The sequence below is a fragment of the Periplaneta americana genome, chromosome 14 (assembly GCF_040183065.1).
Source record: "Periplaneta americana isolate PAMFEO1 chromosome 14, P.americana_PAMFEO1_priV1, whole genome shotgun sequence".
Lineage (NCBI taxonomy): Eukaryota > Metazoa > Arthropoda > Insecta > Blattodea > Blattidae > Periplaneta > Periplaneta americana.
Window position 1 is genome coordinate 58,304,896 of NC_091130.1, and position 18,810 is coordinate 58,323,705.

General features: G+C 35.2%; 1 protein-coding gene across 3 annotated transcripts in view; it reads left to right on the forward strand.

Moving 5' to 3' along the window:
• Positions 1-386: 386 nt before the first annotated feature.
• Rexo5 (RNA exonuclease 5) overlaps positions 387-18,810 on the forward strand; it is a 38,719-nt gene continuing 20,295 nt past the window's right edge. Inside the window, exons 1-6 of one of the 3 annotated variants that reach the window (XM_069845360.1) lie at positions 387-550; positions 6,083-6,236; positions 6,509-6,637; positions 12,437-12,676; positions 12,760-12,908; positions 15,545-15,771. In XM_069845360.1, coding sequence (XP_069701461.1) covers positions 6,099-6,236; positions 6,509-6,637; positions 12,437-12,676; positions 12,760-12,908; positions 15,545-15,771 — 883 coding nt within the window. In that variant the 5' untranslated portion in view covers positions 387-550; positions 6,083-6,098. The remainder of the gene's footprint in view (positions 551-6,082; positions 6,237-6,508; positions 6,638-12,436; positions 12,677-12,759; positions 12,909-15,544; positions 15,772-18,810) is intronic. The other 2 variants (XM_069845361.1, XM_069845362.1) reach the window with 2 other exon arrangements.

An 18,810-nucleotide genomic window follows, 5' to 3' on the forward strand; every position in this document is an offset into this window, starting at 1 on the left:
ATATTGGCAACATGGCACTGTAGTTCCAAGCTCGGCCGCATGACTGTCATGTCCAAAGAGTTTGTAATTACAAACTCTTTGGTCATGTCCCATCTTTAAAAAAAAACAAGTATACATTATTTTTTAATTTGGTAGCATTTAATGCTTTTCGAATACTGAAACGCTAATCGAATCATTACTTCCGTTAACCTTTTTTTTTTCGCGTATAATATGTGATAGGTGGTCCCTATAATGTATCTGTTCCGATTTGTCTTGTATGTATGCTTCTTTGTAATTATTTTTGAAACGGAGGATATTTTGGAGCAAAATTGGGTAATTTGACGATCATGGGTGGGTAATTTCATTAACAGACATTGGCAACACTGTCGATTGGTATGTTCGCTTCGTTTGTCAAATTTCAATCAGTTCAACAATGGTGGCATGGTGCTATTTAAGCATGGTACCACCAAAAGGAATGATATAGAACTGAACTACTGTATTTGGTTATTAAAGCTGCCTGTGGAAAGGGACGAAGAGAACGTGTTAAGTGAAGTTCCTAACGTTTAATTCTGTAAGTACATTAAACACTGATGTCTAAATTAAACTGGTGATTATAAGAATGTGTTCGTAATTGTTACCTAGCAACATAACCTCTAAACATTTCCAAAAATTATATATCTTCCGATTTACGATATGATGTTTAGCTGTTTTTGTAACAGAATAGTAAAAATGGAGAGGTATAACTATTACATATTTGAAACTCTTGTAATGCCAGTTTTCATAATCGTTAACTGCTGGTATTTCTGCTTCATACTCATTATTTTGTTTTGTTTCGTTTTGATGTTATCCCAGGTAAAGATACGATGGAAAGGTATGATATCATGGAAGAGAGGGGCCAATATCTGATTTAAGTTCCTTTATGGGTTAGATTGTTTAAATGAGGAGATAACTAAGTGACGTTAAGCCGAGATATGTGACATTGTTAGTGGGTTAGTTGAGGGAATTATTTAAGTGATATGAGGCCGAGGAATTGTATGACATAACTTTCCATCGTATCTTTAAAATTACCCACAGCTATAATATGTTTTTATTGTGAAGGAAATTATAAGTTAATTGTACATGTTCCGTTGTGAGGGAATCTTTTAATTACAGTGGCGGTAAAAACTTTGTACAGCTTATTCCTTAAATGTGTCGCAGAAGACACATGCTGTTAGATTTGGTATAAAATTAAGATCGTACACCTACAAGTGAGCAATCAAAGATGGGTACATCTAAATCTACATCTACATCTGCTTTGTACTGTAGGTTTATAGGCTATTGTATACTTTCATGGAAATACATCGAATTAAATCAGTTTTCTTTCACACTTTAATAGCTGCATGTGTATAAGTCTGTCATCCTTTGGTTGGCTCCGATTACAGTGATGCTAGTATTGTGTTAAGGCAGCTGGCAGTTAGGGTATTGCGGGTTATAATACATACCATCTAGGAAGACGTCTCGAGCTGGGAAATGTGTGAGTGACAGTGCTGACTTCTCGAGAAAGATTTAGAACACGTTACCTACAGGTGACTTCAAATATTTCATTGCATTCAAGGAATGAGAGCCTAATTCTGTGGTCTGTCAGTCCTTGTGATGAAGACTAGATTTATACTACCCTGAGGCACGAAAGTCACTTGCTAAATCGGGGAAAACAATATTTTGAAATAAAAATGTAGCCTAGGACCATAATAAAGACCACAACATGGACCAGGACAAGAATCACGATAAGGACCATGAGATGAGCCACGATCAGGACAAGGACCGTGACCACGACGACTAAGTTGAGAGCTACCATGACAAAGGCAACAAGAACCGCATAAAGAACATGGCGGAGAATAAGAACCACAATAAACAACAAAGGCCACAAGGTCAATGACAAGAACCACAACAAGGACCGTGATAAGGGCCATGAGGCCAGTGACAAGGACCGTGATAAGGGCCATGAGGACAGTGACAAGGACCACGATAAGGATTACTACAAGACCAAAACCACAGTGACCACCATAACGAACATGACAAAAAGAACCAGGACCACGATATGGACCATGACAAAGATAGGAAGCCACCACAATAAGTATCATGACAAAGACAATGACCATGTTAAGGATCATGGCAAAGATAAGGATTATGACCTACAATAAGGATTACGACAAGGACCAAGATAGGAATCGTGAGAAGAATCACGACATGGACCATAGTGCTTGTCGTGATTCTTAAAATGATTCTTATCATGGTTCATGTCGTGGCTTTTGTTATTGAGCTTTTCATGGTCCTTATCATAATTCATGTTGTCATTGTCGTGGTCCTTTTTGTCTTTGTTATGGTTCTTATTGCGGCCATGATCCTTTTTTTTTATTTTAGTAGCTGGCAGCTACGATGCTTTATCAACATCTCAGGTTATTTAGCGTCTGATTGATATGAAGATGATAATGCTGGTGAAATGAGTCCAGGGTCCAGCACCGAAAGTTATCCAGCATTTGCTCATATTGAGTTGAGGGAAAACCTCGGAAAAAAGCTCAACCAGGTAACTTGCCCCGACCGGGAATCGAACTTGGGCCACCTGGTTTCACGGCCAAACGCACTAACTGTTACTCCACAGGTGTGAACTGGTCCTTTTTGTAATACTTTCGTCGTCCATGTCATGGCCCTTATCACGATTCTTGTTGTAGTCTGTGTCATGATCCTTAGGCCTATCTTTGTCCTTGTAGTACTTGCCATGGTTGTTATTGTGGTCCTTACTTACTTGAACTTTGTTGTATTTGTCATGATCCTACATTTTGTCATTTCAAAGTGACTTCTGTATTGCGCGATATCTTTCATGCTTTCATAAAAGATAAATTCTCTCATAACAATTGTAACTTATAAACTATGAATAATGAATCCAAACTGATACAGCCCTACACATAATTCGACAATGAACGACAATTTCTGTAGATACAAAACTTCAAACCTGCTGTAAACTGCCTAGATTATTACATAGCAAAGTATTTTCAGTAAACGAGGACTTTTTTGTTTTTCTGGGTAGTAAAATTTTTTCTGCAGGAAAAATGTAGAAAATCATCTGAATTAAGTCTTTTCTGAAACATTGTTTCATGGGTCTTTTAGTTTTTCCGAAAAGTGGCCATATTTATGTCTTTAGGGTAGCACGCGTGCTAGCAGAGGACACTGAATGTACTTTGCAATTCCATTATTAAAGTGTTTCAGTTTATTAGAATGCTTTTATTTGTTTACAGTACTAGGCCTATAATTTTCTACATTTTGGAACATATTTTGATGTGTGTAAGTCTTATGTTAATATTTGAAGAGTCCACTGCAAGAATGATGGAATGTCACTTTCTTGTCGAAAATGATCAAGACTGTCAAGACATATAGAATGTACATAGAGAGTTATATGGCATTAACACTGATAGTCATTGTCCAGTAATGATCGGAAAATCACAGTTACGCTTTGAGCGCTAAGCATTTCAAACTTTCAATTGCTTCTCCTGAAAAATGTATTCCAAATGACATCCATCATTCTTGCAGTGGACTCTTCATTTATATTTTACCTTACAGAGTTTCCTTCACACAATTGTTTATTGTTACTAAAATAACATGTACAAAATACAGTGCAGTGAAAGCTTTATACATCGTATTTTGGATTCTTTTTTCCAACTTCTTAAATATTGCTATGTAATATAGATAAAAACTATTGTAAAACATACGTTTATATTACATTAATTACAAAGAATCAGTTTCTGGTTTCAAGGTAGTCTATGATTTCTTAGTCACTGTCTTCACTCATCTCGCTATCTGTAGATTTGTCATTCAGATTGATAATGATTACAGACGAGAATTTCATGCACTATAAAATCCCAAAATATGCATGCATTTATGCGCTATCAAACTATGAAACATATGCATGATCAAGCAAAAAATACATTAAAATATGCACTTTCATTTTTGCTCCAATTTATGTCTTATTTCACTTCACCTTTTTTTTTTTTTTTTTTTTGCATAGTTATTATTTAACGGCTAAGTTAACAACATTTCTAAATTGGTTTCTGTGAGGTTCCTGCACTTGTCAGTCAATATGTTTTTGTAGGCAGAGAATGGCCCCTCTACATTGCAAGAAGTTATGAGTGCAAACTTGAATGAACATATTTGTGAAGTGTGAGGTCAAATTCTTCATTTGGGTTTTCACCACAAATAACCTTCTTCACTGAACAAAAGAATTTGTAGTCCGGGTTCACGTTTTTGACCCTGTCCAGTTTGTTTTTCGCCACTACACTCACTTACCCACGGGCATAACTGAGGAAATTCCTTGCAAATTCTTTCCTTTTTGCATTGTTTCAATAGGCTATGTGAAGCAGATGCGACATGCTTGTCGACTTTAAATTTTTTAGTACATTTTATCTGAAATGATAATAGATCTTACGGTTACCTATGTTCGATCTGAAAACGGACATCGTAATTTAATTAATTATTTTAAAGAAGTTTTGTAATTTTTTACAAAGAATAACTACCATTGAAAATATTCGGAAACAGAATAGCAGTGCTTACCTCTTTTTCTGCAACAATCGGAGAATACGACAACCCAAACCGATCTAATTAAATCCTTTCCTTAATCCACTGTACAAAGAGTACACTTTTGGAATTTTTAATTAGAAGCATATTGGAACCACATTAACACACATTAAGCACTTACGAGGTTCACACACTGCAAAGACAGTTTAGTGAATGATTCAATTTTTGATGAATCTAAATTGCTACTAGTACTGGAAAGGGGAGAGAATTTACAACCTCCCTGAAAGAGGGTGCTTCATTTGTCGGCAGTTTCCTTGAACCATCTATGTTTCCTCCCTACTATTCTCAAAATATCCAATGTTATAATTCCATTTATGACACAGAGTCTGTAGAGGGTCATCGATAAAATGTAAAAATGAACTTCCATCCTGGGACAGGTCCTCTAACATCTTATTGTGAAATCTTAACATTCTATTTTATTTTCTGTTATTTAGTTATTCCTTTTCCTTCTTCAATACTGATTCCTGAAGTTAAAATAAGGGGTATAAAAATCGAGAAACTGAGGTGTCCACTCAAAAGCATTAAAACATGTATTTAAACTGAATATAATGTATATTATATGCATTATTGAGCTAAAAATTGCTTAAATATGCATTATGCATGCTTTTAGCCCCAAAAAAGGCGAAAACACGGGAAAAGTACACATATTTGGAACCGAAATGTAATGAAATGGAAAAGTACTAAGTTTGAGTTGTATCCTATGTTCCTATAAAAACATGCGTTTGCATGGAATTCTCGTCTCTAACGATGATGATGTTGCGAGGACAAGAGCTGCATGACAGCAAATGATTGTGATCGAGAGAATCAGCATGCAGGGGGTTGTGCTTCTACTATATAGGCAGCACTACATGGTCAGTGTTGCCATTCCGTGTGCGAAGGTAAGCGACTCTCGACCATCTGTCGCTTTGCCGTTCCTGTATCTGACAACAGCGCCGTTTTCCTCATTCGTCTGATTTGTGGCTGCTACTATTTTTTTTAGTTGGTTATTTAACGACGCTGTATCAACTACTAGGTTATTTAGCGTCTATGAGATTGGTGATAGTGAGATGGTATTTTGCGAGGTGAGGCCGAGGATTCGCTATAGATTACTTCACCTTATGGTTGGGAAAAACCTCGGAAAAAAACCCAACCAGGTAAGCAGCCCAAGCAGGGATCGAACCCACTCCCGAGCGCAACTTCAGATCGGCAGGCAAGCGCCTTAAACGACTGAGCTACGCTGGTGGCTGGCTGCTACTATTATAGACACATTTTCATATATGAAATTTTATCATTAATTATAGATATGTAAAATTACTTTATACTAATGATCATTAGCCTAAAAAATGGGTATGTATTTTTCTGTTTGACTGCTGTTTCATTTCATATGTTTAATAATGTTACATTGTTTTAAAAATATTTATTTTCACAATGTTTACAAAGTATTTAAAGTTACTTAATGAAAAAGTTTTCAGTCACTAATGCAAAGAAAAGACACTAACTAAGGTTTTTATGCCTATAGTCTGCGTAAAGCGTGGATGTTAGAAGGTGTAACAACATTCTCAAATACAAAGATGAAGCCACTTACATCAAAGCAGTTGCAACGTATAGAAAAGAAAAAGAAGAAAATGGCAGCATATTTGGAAATTGCAAAGTTAAATGATAAGGACAGAGAGGTGAGTGTCAAATTGCCTCACTTCAGTTACTCACCACTGTAATGAATTCTTCTCCATCTTAGGCATGTGTCTCACATACATGATTAATCAACATAAACATTTTGATTTAAGTAAGAGATTTCAATTAAGACATGAGTTGAATAGGAAGGATGTAGTGGGGATTCTCAGAATTGGAAACTAACACATTATTTGTAGGCCTAACAGAGTTCTTAATCCCAGTTTAATAGTATTTGGTATTAATTTTTTTATGTAACTTCACAAATATTATTCAGGCCAAAGCACTGATGCATCGAAATAGAGAAGAATCTGAGAGTTCCGATGCGGATAGCAACACTGGAGCAAGAACACTTAGAGAGGGACCGAGCAGGAAGCGTCACAAGAAGGACAATGACACACTATTGGTATGGGTTTTCACATTATGCTCATAGGCCTAAATATGTGAATATGCTAAAATATTGGAAAAAAACCTGCTATTCTTTTATGGCTATATTTCTATGTACACGAATTTCATTTAGCTATTTGCTATTAAACATTACTCCTCTTTCTTAATGAAGGAGAAAGCAATGCTGGAGTACTTAGAAGGGCTATAACTTGGACTTTTTCAACTGCAATTGAGGTGTTCCCTGGAATAACAACTTTACATACATTACATTGTTCATCCATTTTGAATCTTGCATACACTACTTTTAACACTTGAATATAAGTAATTGATTAACTAGCGGACTTACTGGTGTTAATTATGTAAGTCTGTGCTGCTTATAGCTGTTTCGGTGCTTCATCACACCATCCTCAGAGCCTATTAGATCTCGGCGTCATCTCGAACTTCTCTGCCTGTTATGTGGGTGCGTTTGATTGTTGAAAGGTGTTGAAGAGTGGAGTCAAATAGTGTGTGTGTACTGAAATTGATCTGTGTGTTGAGAATTTGATTGGGGTGTGTTTTATTGTGTTTATATATTTCGTATTGTTCTAGTGTGTTGAGTTTTTGGTTCTTGGGTTGTATATGTAGGATTTCCATGTCCGCATTTATGTTATTGTATGCATGGTTAGCATTGGTTATGTGATCGGCATATGTAGATGTATTGTGTCCTCTGGTTATTGCTTTAATGTGTTCTTTCTTTGTAGCAACACAAAAAACACAAACAAATAAATACGACCACACAGGTGTATACAAACTCACATGTAATAGTTGCGACAAGTTCTATATTGGACAGACAGGCAGATCATTCCAAACACGCTACAAAGAACACATTAACGCAATAACCAGAGGACACAATATATCTACATACGCCGATCACATAACCAATTCTAACCATACATACAATAACACAAATGCGGACATGGAAATCCTACACATACAACCTAAGAACCAAAAACTCAACAAACTAGAACAATACGAAATATACAAACACACTAAAACACACCCTGATCAAATTCTCAACACACAGATCAATTTCAGTGCACACACACTATTTGACTCCACTCTTCAACACCTTTCAACAATCAAACGCACCCACATAACAGGCAGAGAAGTTTGAGATGATGCCGAGATCTAATGGGCTCTGAGGATGGTGTGATGAAGCACCGAAACAGCTGTAAGCCGCACAGACTTACATAATTAACACAAGTAAGTCCACTAGTTAATCAATTACTTATTACATTGTTTTTCCGTTTCCAGCATATATAGAGTATATTGACAAAATATTATTTCCCTGCAACAAATACAATGCCCTCTAGAAACATTTGAATGTCGTACTGTGCAATGCTTTTATATAAGATCTGAAAAGTTTGATGCTTTATTCCAAATTCAAGCTTTTGTAGTTAAGTTGTTGCTCCAGAGAACATGCCTCGTTTAATTGAAGTAGACTATATAAAAAAAAACTTAACATTTTGAAAGTTGGATCTACTTTTGTCTCCCTGTGAACCTAAGGAATAGGATATTTTTCCTCTTGCTCCCTCTTTGTTCACCTGAAGATGAAGGCAGATCCAACTGCGAATTTTTTTTTTTATTTTTTGTACCAGCAATGATAAAATTCAAGAAAAACATCATCTGAATTATTCCTCTTTTTTTTTTCTTCATTTCCTAATTCCATTTTTCCTCTTTCTCCTTCTCTTTTTCGCTTTCTTTGCCTCCATCTTCTTGTAAAGCTTTTTTATTTCCTATCATGAATTGAGCATGGTGCCTGTTCTCTAGAGAAAAACTCAAATATAAACCTCAATAAATTTTTTGCCTTAGAAGCCCTGTGTAATGTGTATATTTCTTACAATTTATAGCTAAATAAAACAAGTGGAACGCTTCTTATTAGAGCTGTTAATCGATTAAAATGTTTGATCAGTTAACTGGATGCATTTAATCGATTAATTGACTGGTTAATCGAATTTTAAACAGTACTTGTAAGTATGAAAAAAACACCTAATATCAATTTATAATAATTCCATTTGCTATAAAGAACACACAAACATTTTTAATTTTATTGATATATATATATCGCATACAGCCTTCACTAGTAGGTACTCCAACATAAATTGAGAAGATGAACTGGAAATAACATTGTTAGTAGACGTAGTTTCACCTTGGAAAGGATGAAATGTTTTATTTGTGTTCCTACTATAGCTGAACGATTTTTTGCATTTCTTACAAAACACTGCTTTTTTTGTCTGTCACATTTCCACGATCGTTTAATTTAAATCCGAAACTTTCCACACAGTGCAATATTTTGTTGATATCATTAATTACTTAATTTTTTTTTTCATTTCATTTATTGTAGTCCATATATCTTACATAAGCAAAGAAGCTTTAAGATGTGGAATAAATCAAAATTTTACAAGATTATAATTCCAATTTTTTACAATTTTTTGGCAAGATGTAGTGAGATAAGGTGAGGTCGAGGATTCGCCAACAGATTACCTGGCATTTGCCTTATGGTTGGGGAAAACCTCGGAAAAAACCCAACCAGGTAATCAGACCAAACGGGGGTGATGTGAAGTGAGACTGAGGTCTCACCATAGACCATCAGTCCAAATGGGGGATCTTCTTGCTGACGTAAGCTTGTTCTAATTTTGCTGACTTTTGCATTTCTCTCGTCCATATGTTTGCTTGTATGCTAAATATGACACGAGCTTTTGGTTTTTACTTCCCTTCGGAGGAAACCATATTTGACCTCAGTAACCTCGAATCCAGTGATAAACACAGTTAACTGCTAGACCAGCAAAGTAGACTTTTTTTGAACTTTTATGAACTCGTGATGAGCCATGGAGTAGTGTATCAGTAGGGTTGCCAACTGTATTTTGAAGAAAATGCAGGAGACTAAGGAATCTACAATATTTCACATAGAAAACTGACAAATTATTCAATTCAGTTAGTGGTACTAGAAACATCTTTATTCTACACTTTCACCTAGGCTTAAAACAGTATTTTGAGACATTTTGCCTCATGTAATAGTTTCAAACAAATTGTAAAAATTCCCTACATAAGTAGTTGCAGTTGACTGTGATTTGCAGTTCTGATTTGATTAGATGTGTCATGCTCCTGTTTCGAACATATGTTCATAACAGAAAACACTCTCTGCATGAGCTTTGCTGCCTGGTATGCTTACAACACAACTCAATAGTTTTTTTTTTTTCTAAATTTGTAACTTTAATATTGTTTGATTTTAAACTATTGAGCCCTGAAACTATTTCTGGCAAGTATTACTTTCTACAGAGATTGCATCTCTGGAACAACGGAATTCATCATATAAATCACCTTCAGTCACGAAAAAATTATATGTTTCAAATAGATTTTTACAATATGCACAAATAAAGGAGAAAATGCTAGCAGAGAAGAAAAATATGGGCATATGGAAACTGTTAAAAATTAGGCCTAAATACTTGAGATTCCAGGAATTATGGGAGGGTTAGCAACCCTATGCATCAGATCAGAGCCACCGACAGAAATTGTGGGCCCCTATGCAATACTGTACTCGGACATCCTTTGAAAAAAGTAGCTATTACAAGTTACCAGTTATTCTAACCATAATAACTATTTGCAAAATAAATAAGAGATAACCCCATACACAGATACGAATTTTAAAATATACACTTTTATTACATTGAAAACTTTTAGCAAAACTTCACATTAGCACAATATATTATATTCATAAAACATTATTCCTAAACACTGTAATTTCTAACTTGCAGTCTGACATCAACAAACAACTCTCCTTGACTTCACTGATGCAAAATCATCGATTATATCATCAAAATTTAAAGACCTAGCAAGATCGCTCTCCAGACTAAGGAGGCCAAGGTTACTCAGTCGTTCTTGACACATTGTTTATCTCAATACATTTTTTATTTCCTTCATTTTACTGAAGGATCTTTCAGCATCAGCAACTGTCACAGGAATTTTATAGAATATTGTTATGGTTATATAAATATTTGGAAATAAACTGTCCAGTTTTAATTCCCTCAGACTATTTAGGAGATTCATAGGTTTCAGTGGGGTTGGCCCTAAATTAGAGGCATGAATTCATTTTAAATTTTTCGGCTCATCACTGATCTCTTTGTTGATGTCTTCATAATACTTTTCACGCAGTCTAGCACCCTTATTAATATCTTCCAATTTTTTCTGTCTCTCCTTGTGCTTCTCAGCTCCCGACTTATGCCTGTACTTGTCCATTGTGCAGTTAAACTATAACTGGTAACACTAATGAACAGAATTTACTAGACAACAACGAAAAGACGAAAGTTTCAACATGAAACATACAATGTACTGAAAAGGAAACGTGTCCTGCGACTTCGGCTTGGGAGAGTCCACTAGCATATTGCGGTGGGCCAGCGGGAAGTAGGTAGTTAAAAAGGACAAGCCAATAAATAATTGAACGTGTTCTGAACAAGTGATGGGAAGATAGTTCAGGTAAATGTTGGGGCCCTCAGTTGTGAACGTTAATGTGGGAAACCAATATTCTATTATATAAAAGTCAATATTTACATATGAAGTGGTAATTTATATTAATTCTACTATTGTTGAGTTAATATGTCAAATTTATGTAAGAAATGTTCTTACAAAATTTTATAGTACACATATGTATCTACGAATAATTCATGATATTAAAAAGTAATCAGACTCAGTCTGACGGGCCCTTGTTGCTAACAGGCCCATATGCACTTGCCCCCTTTGCCCCCCCCTTCTCGGCAGCCCTGCATCAGATCATGGAACTGGCTTACACTTGATGCCAGTAGTTAATTCATCTAGACCAGTCTTTAATGAGGAAAAGAACATGAAATTAGTAGTGTTGTGGGATTTAATCGATTAGTCTGATTGATTAATTAATCAATTTTTGTTGTAAGATTAATCAATCAAAAATATTTAATCGAATAATCGAGTCGATTAAAATTAATCGATTATACTTGATATTCATTATTATTTTGTTAATGCTAACTCAGACTAAAAATTCCGACAATGTTCGTTGTCATCTTCTCTTTTTAAAATTTTTAACCCAATTACAATAGGAACCAATCTGCTGCTCGACTGCTGCACAGTTGCAATTTCTTTACTGAGTTTGTAGATGAAGCTTGTGTGTTTAGTTTGCTAAAGAAAAATATTAGATTTCTGTTGTCTGTGAAAAGTGAAAACTCCATTATGTTATATGAGAATTTGAGAAGTAAACTCAGTGAAACGTTTGGATTTAAATTGAATTATCGTGGAGAAGTGCTTGAACAGAATAAGGCACTTAATTCGAAGCATGTGAATGCACTCGCATGTTTAAAATCATGAAGTAGTATTAACTAGGTAAGTCTTCATACTTTTTTTATTTGTGTTTGTCTCAAAAATCCCTGGAGAAATTGACACAATAAATTATAAGCTACATAATAAATATGTTAGTAAATAACTAAAATAGTATTGTTTTGTAATGTAACGATACAGCATGTACATTTTATACTAATGCTTATTACCGAAGACAAATTAAATTGAACAATAATTGTGTATTACAGTATATTAATTTTTTTTTAAATCGATCAAAGCTCGATTAATCTATCGATTAATCAGTTAAATTCAAATAGTTAATAGTTATTTTGATTGATCGACAGCACTAGAAATTAGCCATTATGCCATTAAAATTATTGGTTTTTTATATAGAATACAACTATGTTAAAATATTTTTGGAAGAAATTATTGGCTATCTTAAAAGTATATTTTGGTTTCCTCTCTGTTTTTTAAGCAGAACACAGAAGAGACGACTGTGGATGAGAGTTCACAGCCAGAGTGTCCAGAGGATCCCCCAGATCAGAAAGATGGGCCAGAGCCTGAGCCTGAGCTTGAGCCTGTAGTGTCCTTTCCAAATAACTTACCTCCAGGATTCTCGGATCATGCAACAGGCCCCAGTGGCAAAGTACAACTAAGTGGTGACGAATTTGCACAACTGAAACGTGAGCTCCGTGAAAGAAAAAACCGCTTGAAAGTATGTTTGCATGTGCATCTGTTTGTGTGAACCATTTATAATGTGACCAGAATATTGTAATATATTGTGGTGATTTCTTGTAGTGCATTCCAAGATTTCGGTTGAAGGAGGTGGGGGAATGGGCATCACTCACTGTCAAAGAAGACGAACGAACACCTTTATTCCTTACTGACATTCAGCACTTATTAATGTGCTCAATGCTTGGGCACCATTCTCCATATCAACCTTCAAGGTAAAATTTTTCTTTTATAGATTCTCATATTTTGAAGTATGTAGAACAATACAGTGATTCTGCAGTAAGTAGAATTGGAAGTTTTTGTGGAAGTATGTATTTTCAGCATCCCTGATATCTGCTGTCATCTGACTCCCTGTCTACAGTCTTTTACCTCAAGTTGTTTACTTTTTTTGTCTAATTCGTATGTAAAGTTTCAGAATTTTTCTTGAAAAGTAACAATTCATTTTATGGTAGAAATACTACAAAGTAATTGTTCACTCTAAATGTCTAAATAATGTCTGAACTGCTTTTCATTGTACTTCAATTTGGTCCGTAATTAGTTGAGACCAATGATTATTAAATGCTAAGTTACGCTATAAATTTTTATTTTGTTGCTAAAATGAGGTAACAGCAATGAAACAATCACGAAAAATATATTGTGTGCGTGTGTCAGTTGGTATGTAGCATTGGCAGTTATCATTGTGTGGGCTACTGAAATTTGATAGTGTAAATTTAACTGTTCCAGTGATAGGACTGTATTTCACTAATACGAGTATTCGAGGGCTTAGTGTGAAACAAATGTAACTACAAAAACCGACATTTTTAAGTTTTTACACAAATCGATAGCAAATGCATCCTTCTACTTGGTCACAAAAAATCGTATTTCTGTTCTGTAAAGTCTTATTTATAATACAATTCGTAACTACAAAACATGATGGTATACTTTCACATTAAGCCTTCTTATTTAGCTGTATGTTTGCCATCTTGTTGTTTATCCCATGTTTCAAATCAACAGTTTACTGAAAGTTTTACTTCTACAATTTAAAAGTAAGTTGAAAATAAAACATTTCGGTAGGCCTAGCCCAGATATAAGTTTAGTACACAAAGCCAAAATAGAATATTATATTGCGTACTTGTACTAAGAAGTTTAATATACTGTAGTGAGTCCCAGTGAACGTTCCCAATTTTTCTGTTGGCCAACCAGCAGCAGGTCCCACCAGTACTGCCGCTTCTTGCATCTGCAAACTCATGGCATGTTGCCAGATGAAAACTTAACGCACTATGTTATATAGTATTTAATAAGTTTTCAAAACTGGACATGCCTGTTTTATGACTAATCACTGGATGCTAATTAAATTGTTCTCACGGGTTTGTCTGCCCTTATTTGCATGGCTGGTGAATCTCCTAATGTTTAGCATATTTTATCACTCCTCATTGGTGTTTATTTTGTCCTTTACATCTGAGCTCCTCTGCTATTGCTGTTGCTTGCATCTGCGAACTAATGATGCTTTGCCAGATTAATGGCCGGTTTTTCCAAGTTTTGTAGAACACTTAACAACTGTTAAACCCTCAACAGTCAGTTAAATACAGTTCTTTCATGTTTTCAACACCAGTTTGGCGTAACAGATTCTCAACTGTTTGTTAATTTTAAATGTAGGATTTCAGGCAGGTAACTCATTTAACAAACAGTTAAACATGGCGGATAACACCACAGCTGTTCAGACAAAAGTCGTGAAAATAATATGTTATGTTTCTCTTTAAGGAATATTTAGAGTAAGGGCCGGTTTCACCAAGCTTCAGTAAATCAGTCCAAATGAAACATTAACTACTGAACATTAAAATATTTTCACGAGTACGTTTATGTGTGCGTTGTCTCCGTAGACTTCAAGCCGAACAGTTATATACACCTATAAACAAAAATAGGCCACTTGTTCCAATTCACCAGCTACTATTAACTCTAGATTTTATGTTACTGGGTCTTTTCAACTATAGCCGATGTCAATAGTGCTTCAAAATACGCAGTGAGTAAATAATAAAATGTTTCAGTAGCAATTGCTTCTTTAAGACGAAATTACATATAATTTCTACATGGACCTGAAGCAGAGAGTGTGATTAGAGAATTTTACATGATACGGAATTCTCCTCGGGGTTTTGTGTACAGTTGACTTCACACACATTCCTGTAATTATTGTCACCTGGTGGTCATAATGCTGAGATTTTCCTAACAGAAATTCATATTTACCATTAAAACTATAACCTTACTTATAATAATTATTATTCAATTTAGTGGTCAATACAACTTTCATCAGTGTATTACATATGAATCAAGGCCTACTGTAACAGGTTATGATTTTATAGATGTTTCATGACTTACTCTACAGTACAGAATTTAAATAATAATTTCAGCCAATAAGAAATTGCCTTATATGTGTAAAATCATTACCAACTGCTGTTGAGTAGTTAAAATAGTGCTAATAGACGTTAGAGTTAAGTGTTGGTTATCTTAAACAAAATTATGTTGAAAAAATGGAAAATACATTAACAAAGTGTTAAATGTAAACAGACTGTTAATTTAACATTCGTTAAGCAAAATTAAACATTACTTGGACAAACTGGCCATAAAACTTACATACTAATGTTATATTAACATTTGGTACTCATGGTAACAATTCTCCTAGAGATACTTTACATTTAAAAAGAAGTTGCACCTTTATAGCTTCTATGAAACAGAAATAGGACGATTTTTTATTTTAGATAGACAATCACTGCAACAAATTTTCCAGCTGTACTTCATTTCATGCACGTTTATGAATAATATTCTTAAAGCTTATATAAATTGTATTTGCTCTAATATTGTGTTTTGTTGTGTGCAGGTGGTGCCAACTTGAGAAGTACAACCGACTGAGTCACACAGTGGTTCTTTTAATTGAAGGGCTTTCCCTTTATGATTTTCAAGCTCATGAGAGTTTATTTCCTGCAATCACTGACAACTTCAGTAATAGAATTGAAATAATAACACCTCTAGCTTACAATGGCAGTATCATAGAGGAAATGGCAGCAGCTCCTTTGACAGGCACCCAGAAAGACAGGCTGCTGAAACGTGAGTTCATCACAGTCAGTTTCTCTCTTAATAATTGTTTTTAGGTAAGCTTGCTGTGGAGTAAGGTTAGCCTTCCTGATTGTGAAATGAGCGGGCCCAGGTTCAAACTCTGGTTGGGACAAGTTACCTGATTGGGGTTTTTTCGTAGGTTTTCCCTCAACCACTCAAAGCAGAATTGCTGAGTAACCTTCGACGTTGGACCTCAGACTCATTTCGCCTTCATTAGTATCATTTCATTAATCAATTTAATAGTTACAAGTTGATTAGGGTCCACACCTCTGGAGTAACAGTTAGCACGTCTGGCCGCAAAACCAGCTGGCTGGGTTCGATTCCCGGTTGGAGCAAGTTACCTGGTTGAGATTTTTTCCGGGGTTTTCCCTCAACCCAATATGAGCAAATGCTGGATAACTTTTACTGCTGGATCCTGGCATTTCACTGGCATTATCACCTTCATCCCATTCAGACGCTAAATAACCTAAGATTTTGATAAAGCGTCGTAAAATAATCTACTAAAAAAAGTTGATTAGGGAACATGGCGGACATGATATCAGGATCTATCTACAAATGGCATCTCTCTGCGGGAGCTGCAGAAGACGCACGAGTTTTAATAAGCGGACTACAGGTGACTGGGGAAGTGTAGCTCCCTTGGATAGATGGCGCCTTAGTGCGTAATGGAATCGATGATGGCATGGATTTCTCGTTGAAGATGCAGCAGATTCAGGCACTTGAATTGCGAACAAATGCCATCGATCTGAGGAGGCTACAGAATAACATCACAGGCAGGCGGAGGATCAAGTCTCCAGTCAGAACTGGATGCTACGACTAAATCGATACAGTGGCACCATGCAGTGAATCATGCGTTTGAAGAGCGATCTTAAATGGACTTTGACAACATTCCAATATAAAGAGGTTGCACAATAAGCCTAAAGCTGCAGTGCTTGACTGCAGGCCCTCTTCCTCTCAAAAAAAAAAAAAAAAAGCTTGCATGTATACATGTTGTCATGATCGCTTTCCATTTACATGAACAGTACAACATATCTGAAAATTCGTATTTATCATTCTGACAAGTCCTCCTCAGTGTTCAAGTTGTTACCATCACTGTTAGATCCAAGGTGTGCAACTGCAAAAATTCATAGTCTGGCTTTTTTTACAAGGGGAGTAAAGCCAGAAGTCAATGTGTTGTAGACTTATGGCACATAAAAAACCTTGAATAAGAGATATCTAGAGTAGATTACCAGTTTCATTTACTACTGTTGTCAAAATTCATCTCTGCTGTTCACCATCTCCGGCTATCGTTCTTTCTTTGGGCCATTGAATTCTGTCTTGCAGGTGCTGAGATATCTGAAAATATGTTATTGAACTCTCCACCTTGGCAGAATATCAGAAAGTTTTTATTTCATCAAATTGGCGGCACTAGAAAGTGACATTGTTTTAAAAAAAACAGTTACTGATAAAATTCTAGTTTTATTAAAATTGTTCAATTATCTCATACCTTATGGTAAAAGGTTGCATTTTAATTTATGGCTTTTGCATCAAATATCTGAATATATCATATTTACCCACGTAATGGACGCACACCAATTTTTCGCGTTAAAAAAAAAATTCCCGCATAATAGACACATAGAGGAATGTGAATCTGTGACAAATGATAGCAGTGATGCTGAACCTGAATGAGGTAAGACTAGTGTTAATAATAACAATAAAGTGTCTTGTCTTATTGTTACACGTTATCTGTTTATACAACTGCTGCTAACTATCGATCGTCGTAAGTGTAATGCAGTCGATATATAAATTAGTCACGGCCCACATATCGTTCACGTCTGATTGAGGTTCTGGCTGATATGTAAATATATTAACAGTAGAGCTAGGATTTATGTGTAGTAAGAGTTAAGGATGACGCTGCGTATAGTTGAGTCACTGTGATGCTGATTAAGAAGGTTTTAACCCTGGTTGAAAGACTCCAAATGCAAGAAAAGTCACAAGGACTAGACAATGCAGCTTTTAAACCCCCCGCTGTTTTGTAAGTGGTGGTTAAGAGGATTAAAGACCCTTAGCGCTAACTAATAGAAGTACTGCATGACGAGAATGGCAAGTATAAGGAGTGGGGGGCATGGCTTGCATGTTTATAAAATATACCTACTAAAAATATTAGCTTTTACTACATATGAATCCTAGCTCCAATTATCAGGCAGTACACCTCACTTGACAATATGTGTCAGAGGAAGAAAATTGTTTATATGCATCTGAAGTCTGATTAGTTAATATGTAGCTAATGGGCGATGTATGCAATGGAAGGGGAAAGGAACTGGCCACTCTACCCCATAATCTCCTGGCCTAGTTTCCTCATAAGTGGTGCCTTCTTGGTATTGCTTGTGAGGTTCAGACTGTCTTCGGACAGTTGACTAAACAACAACATATATCGTTATTTCAGCATTTGAGTTGGTGCACCTTTAATACTTTTTTTTTCTTCACTAAAATTTTTTCCTCGCATAAAGGACGCACTCTAGTTTTTTTGTTATAAAAATCGAAAAAGAAAAGTGCGTCTATTTTGCAGATAAATATAGTAATATATTTCGGACTTGTAAAATTTTGAGTATCACATGAACTCTTTCATTGTTTAATTTATTATTAATTAAAAAATGAGCTCATTTTTTGAGAACTTGATTAAAATAATGATGATAATAGAAATAATATTAAGGTAAGTTTTATATGAGTTAATGTTGAAACAGTATTTTTACCATTTAATGAATGGTTTCAAAACTTTATATAGAACCTTAGAATTTTAAGATGCCCATTTCCTAAAAACGTGACTGCATTGAACATACAATACAGTAATAGTTTTGTATATCCTACTCCTCCTGACTGTTAAAAAGTTCGAGAAAGCTATTCAACATTAGACATAAAGCTTACTTAAATTAAGATTGAATGTTTTTTGTTCTAGACATTAAATTTTTGGCTTGTATGAATCCTGGTAATTAAAATTTCCTTGAATTTTATAAACTATTAATTATAATGAGGTTGTCTGTGCATGATGTAATA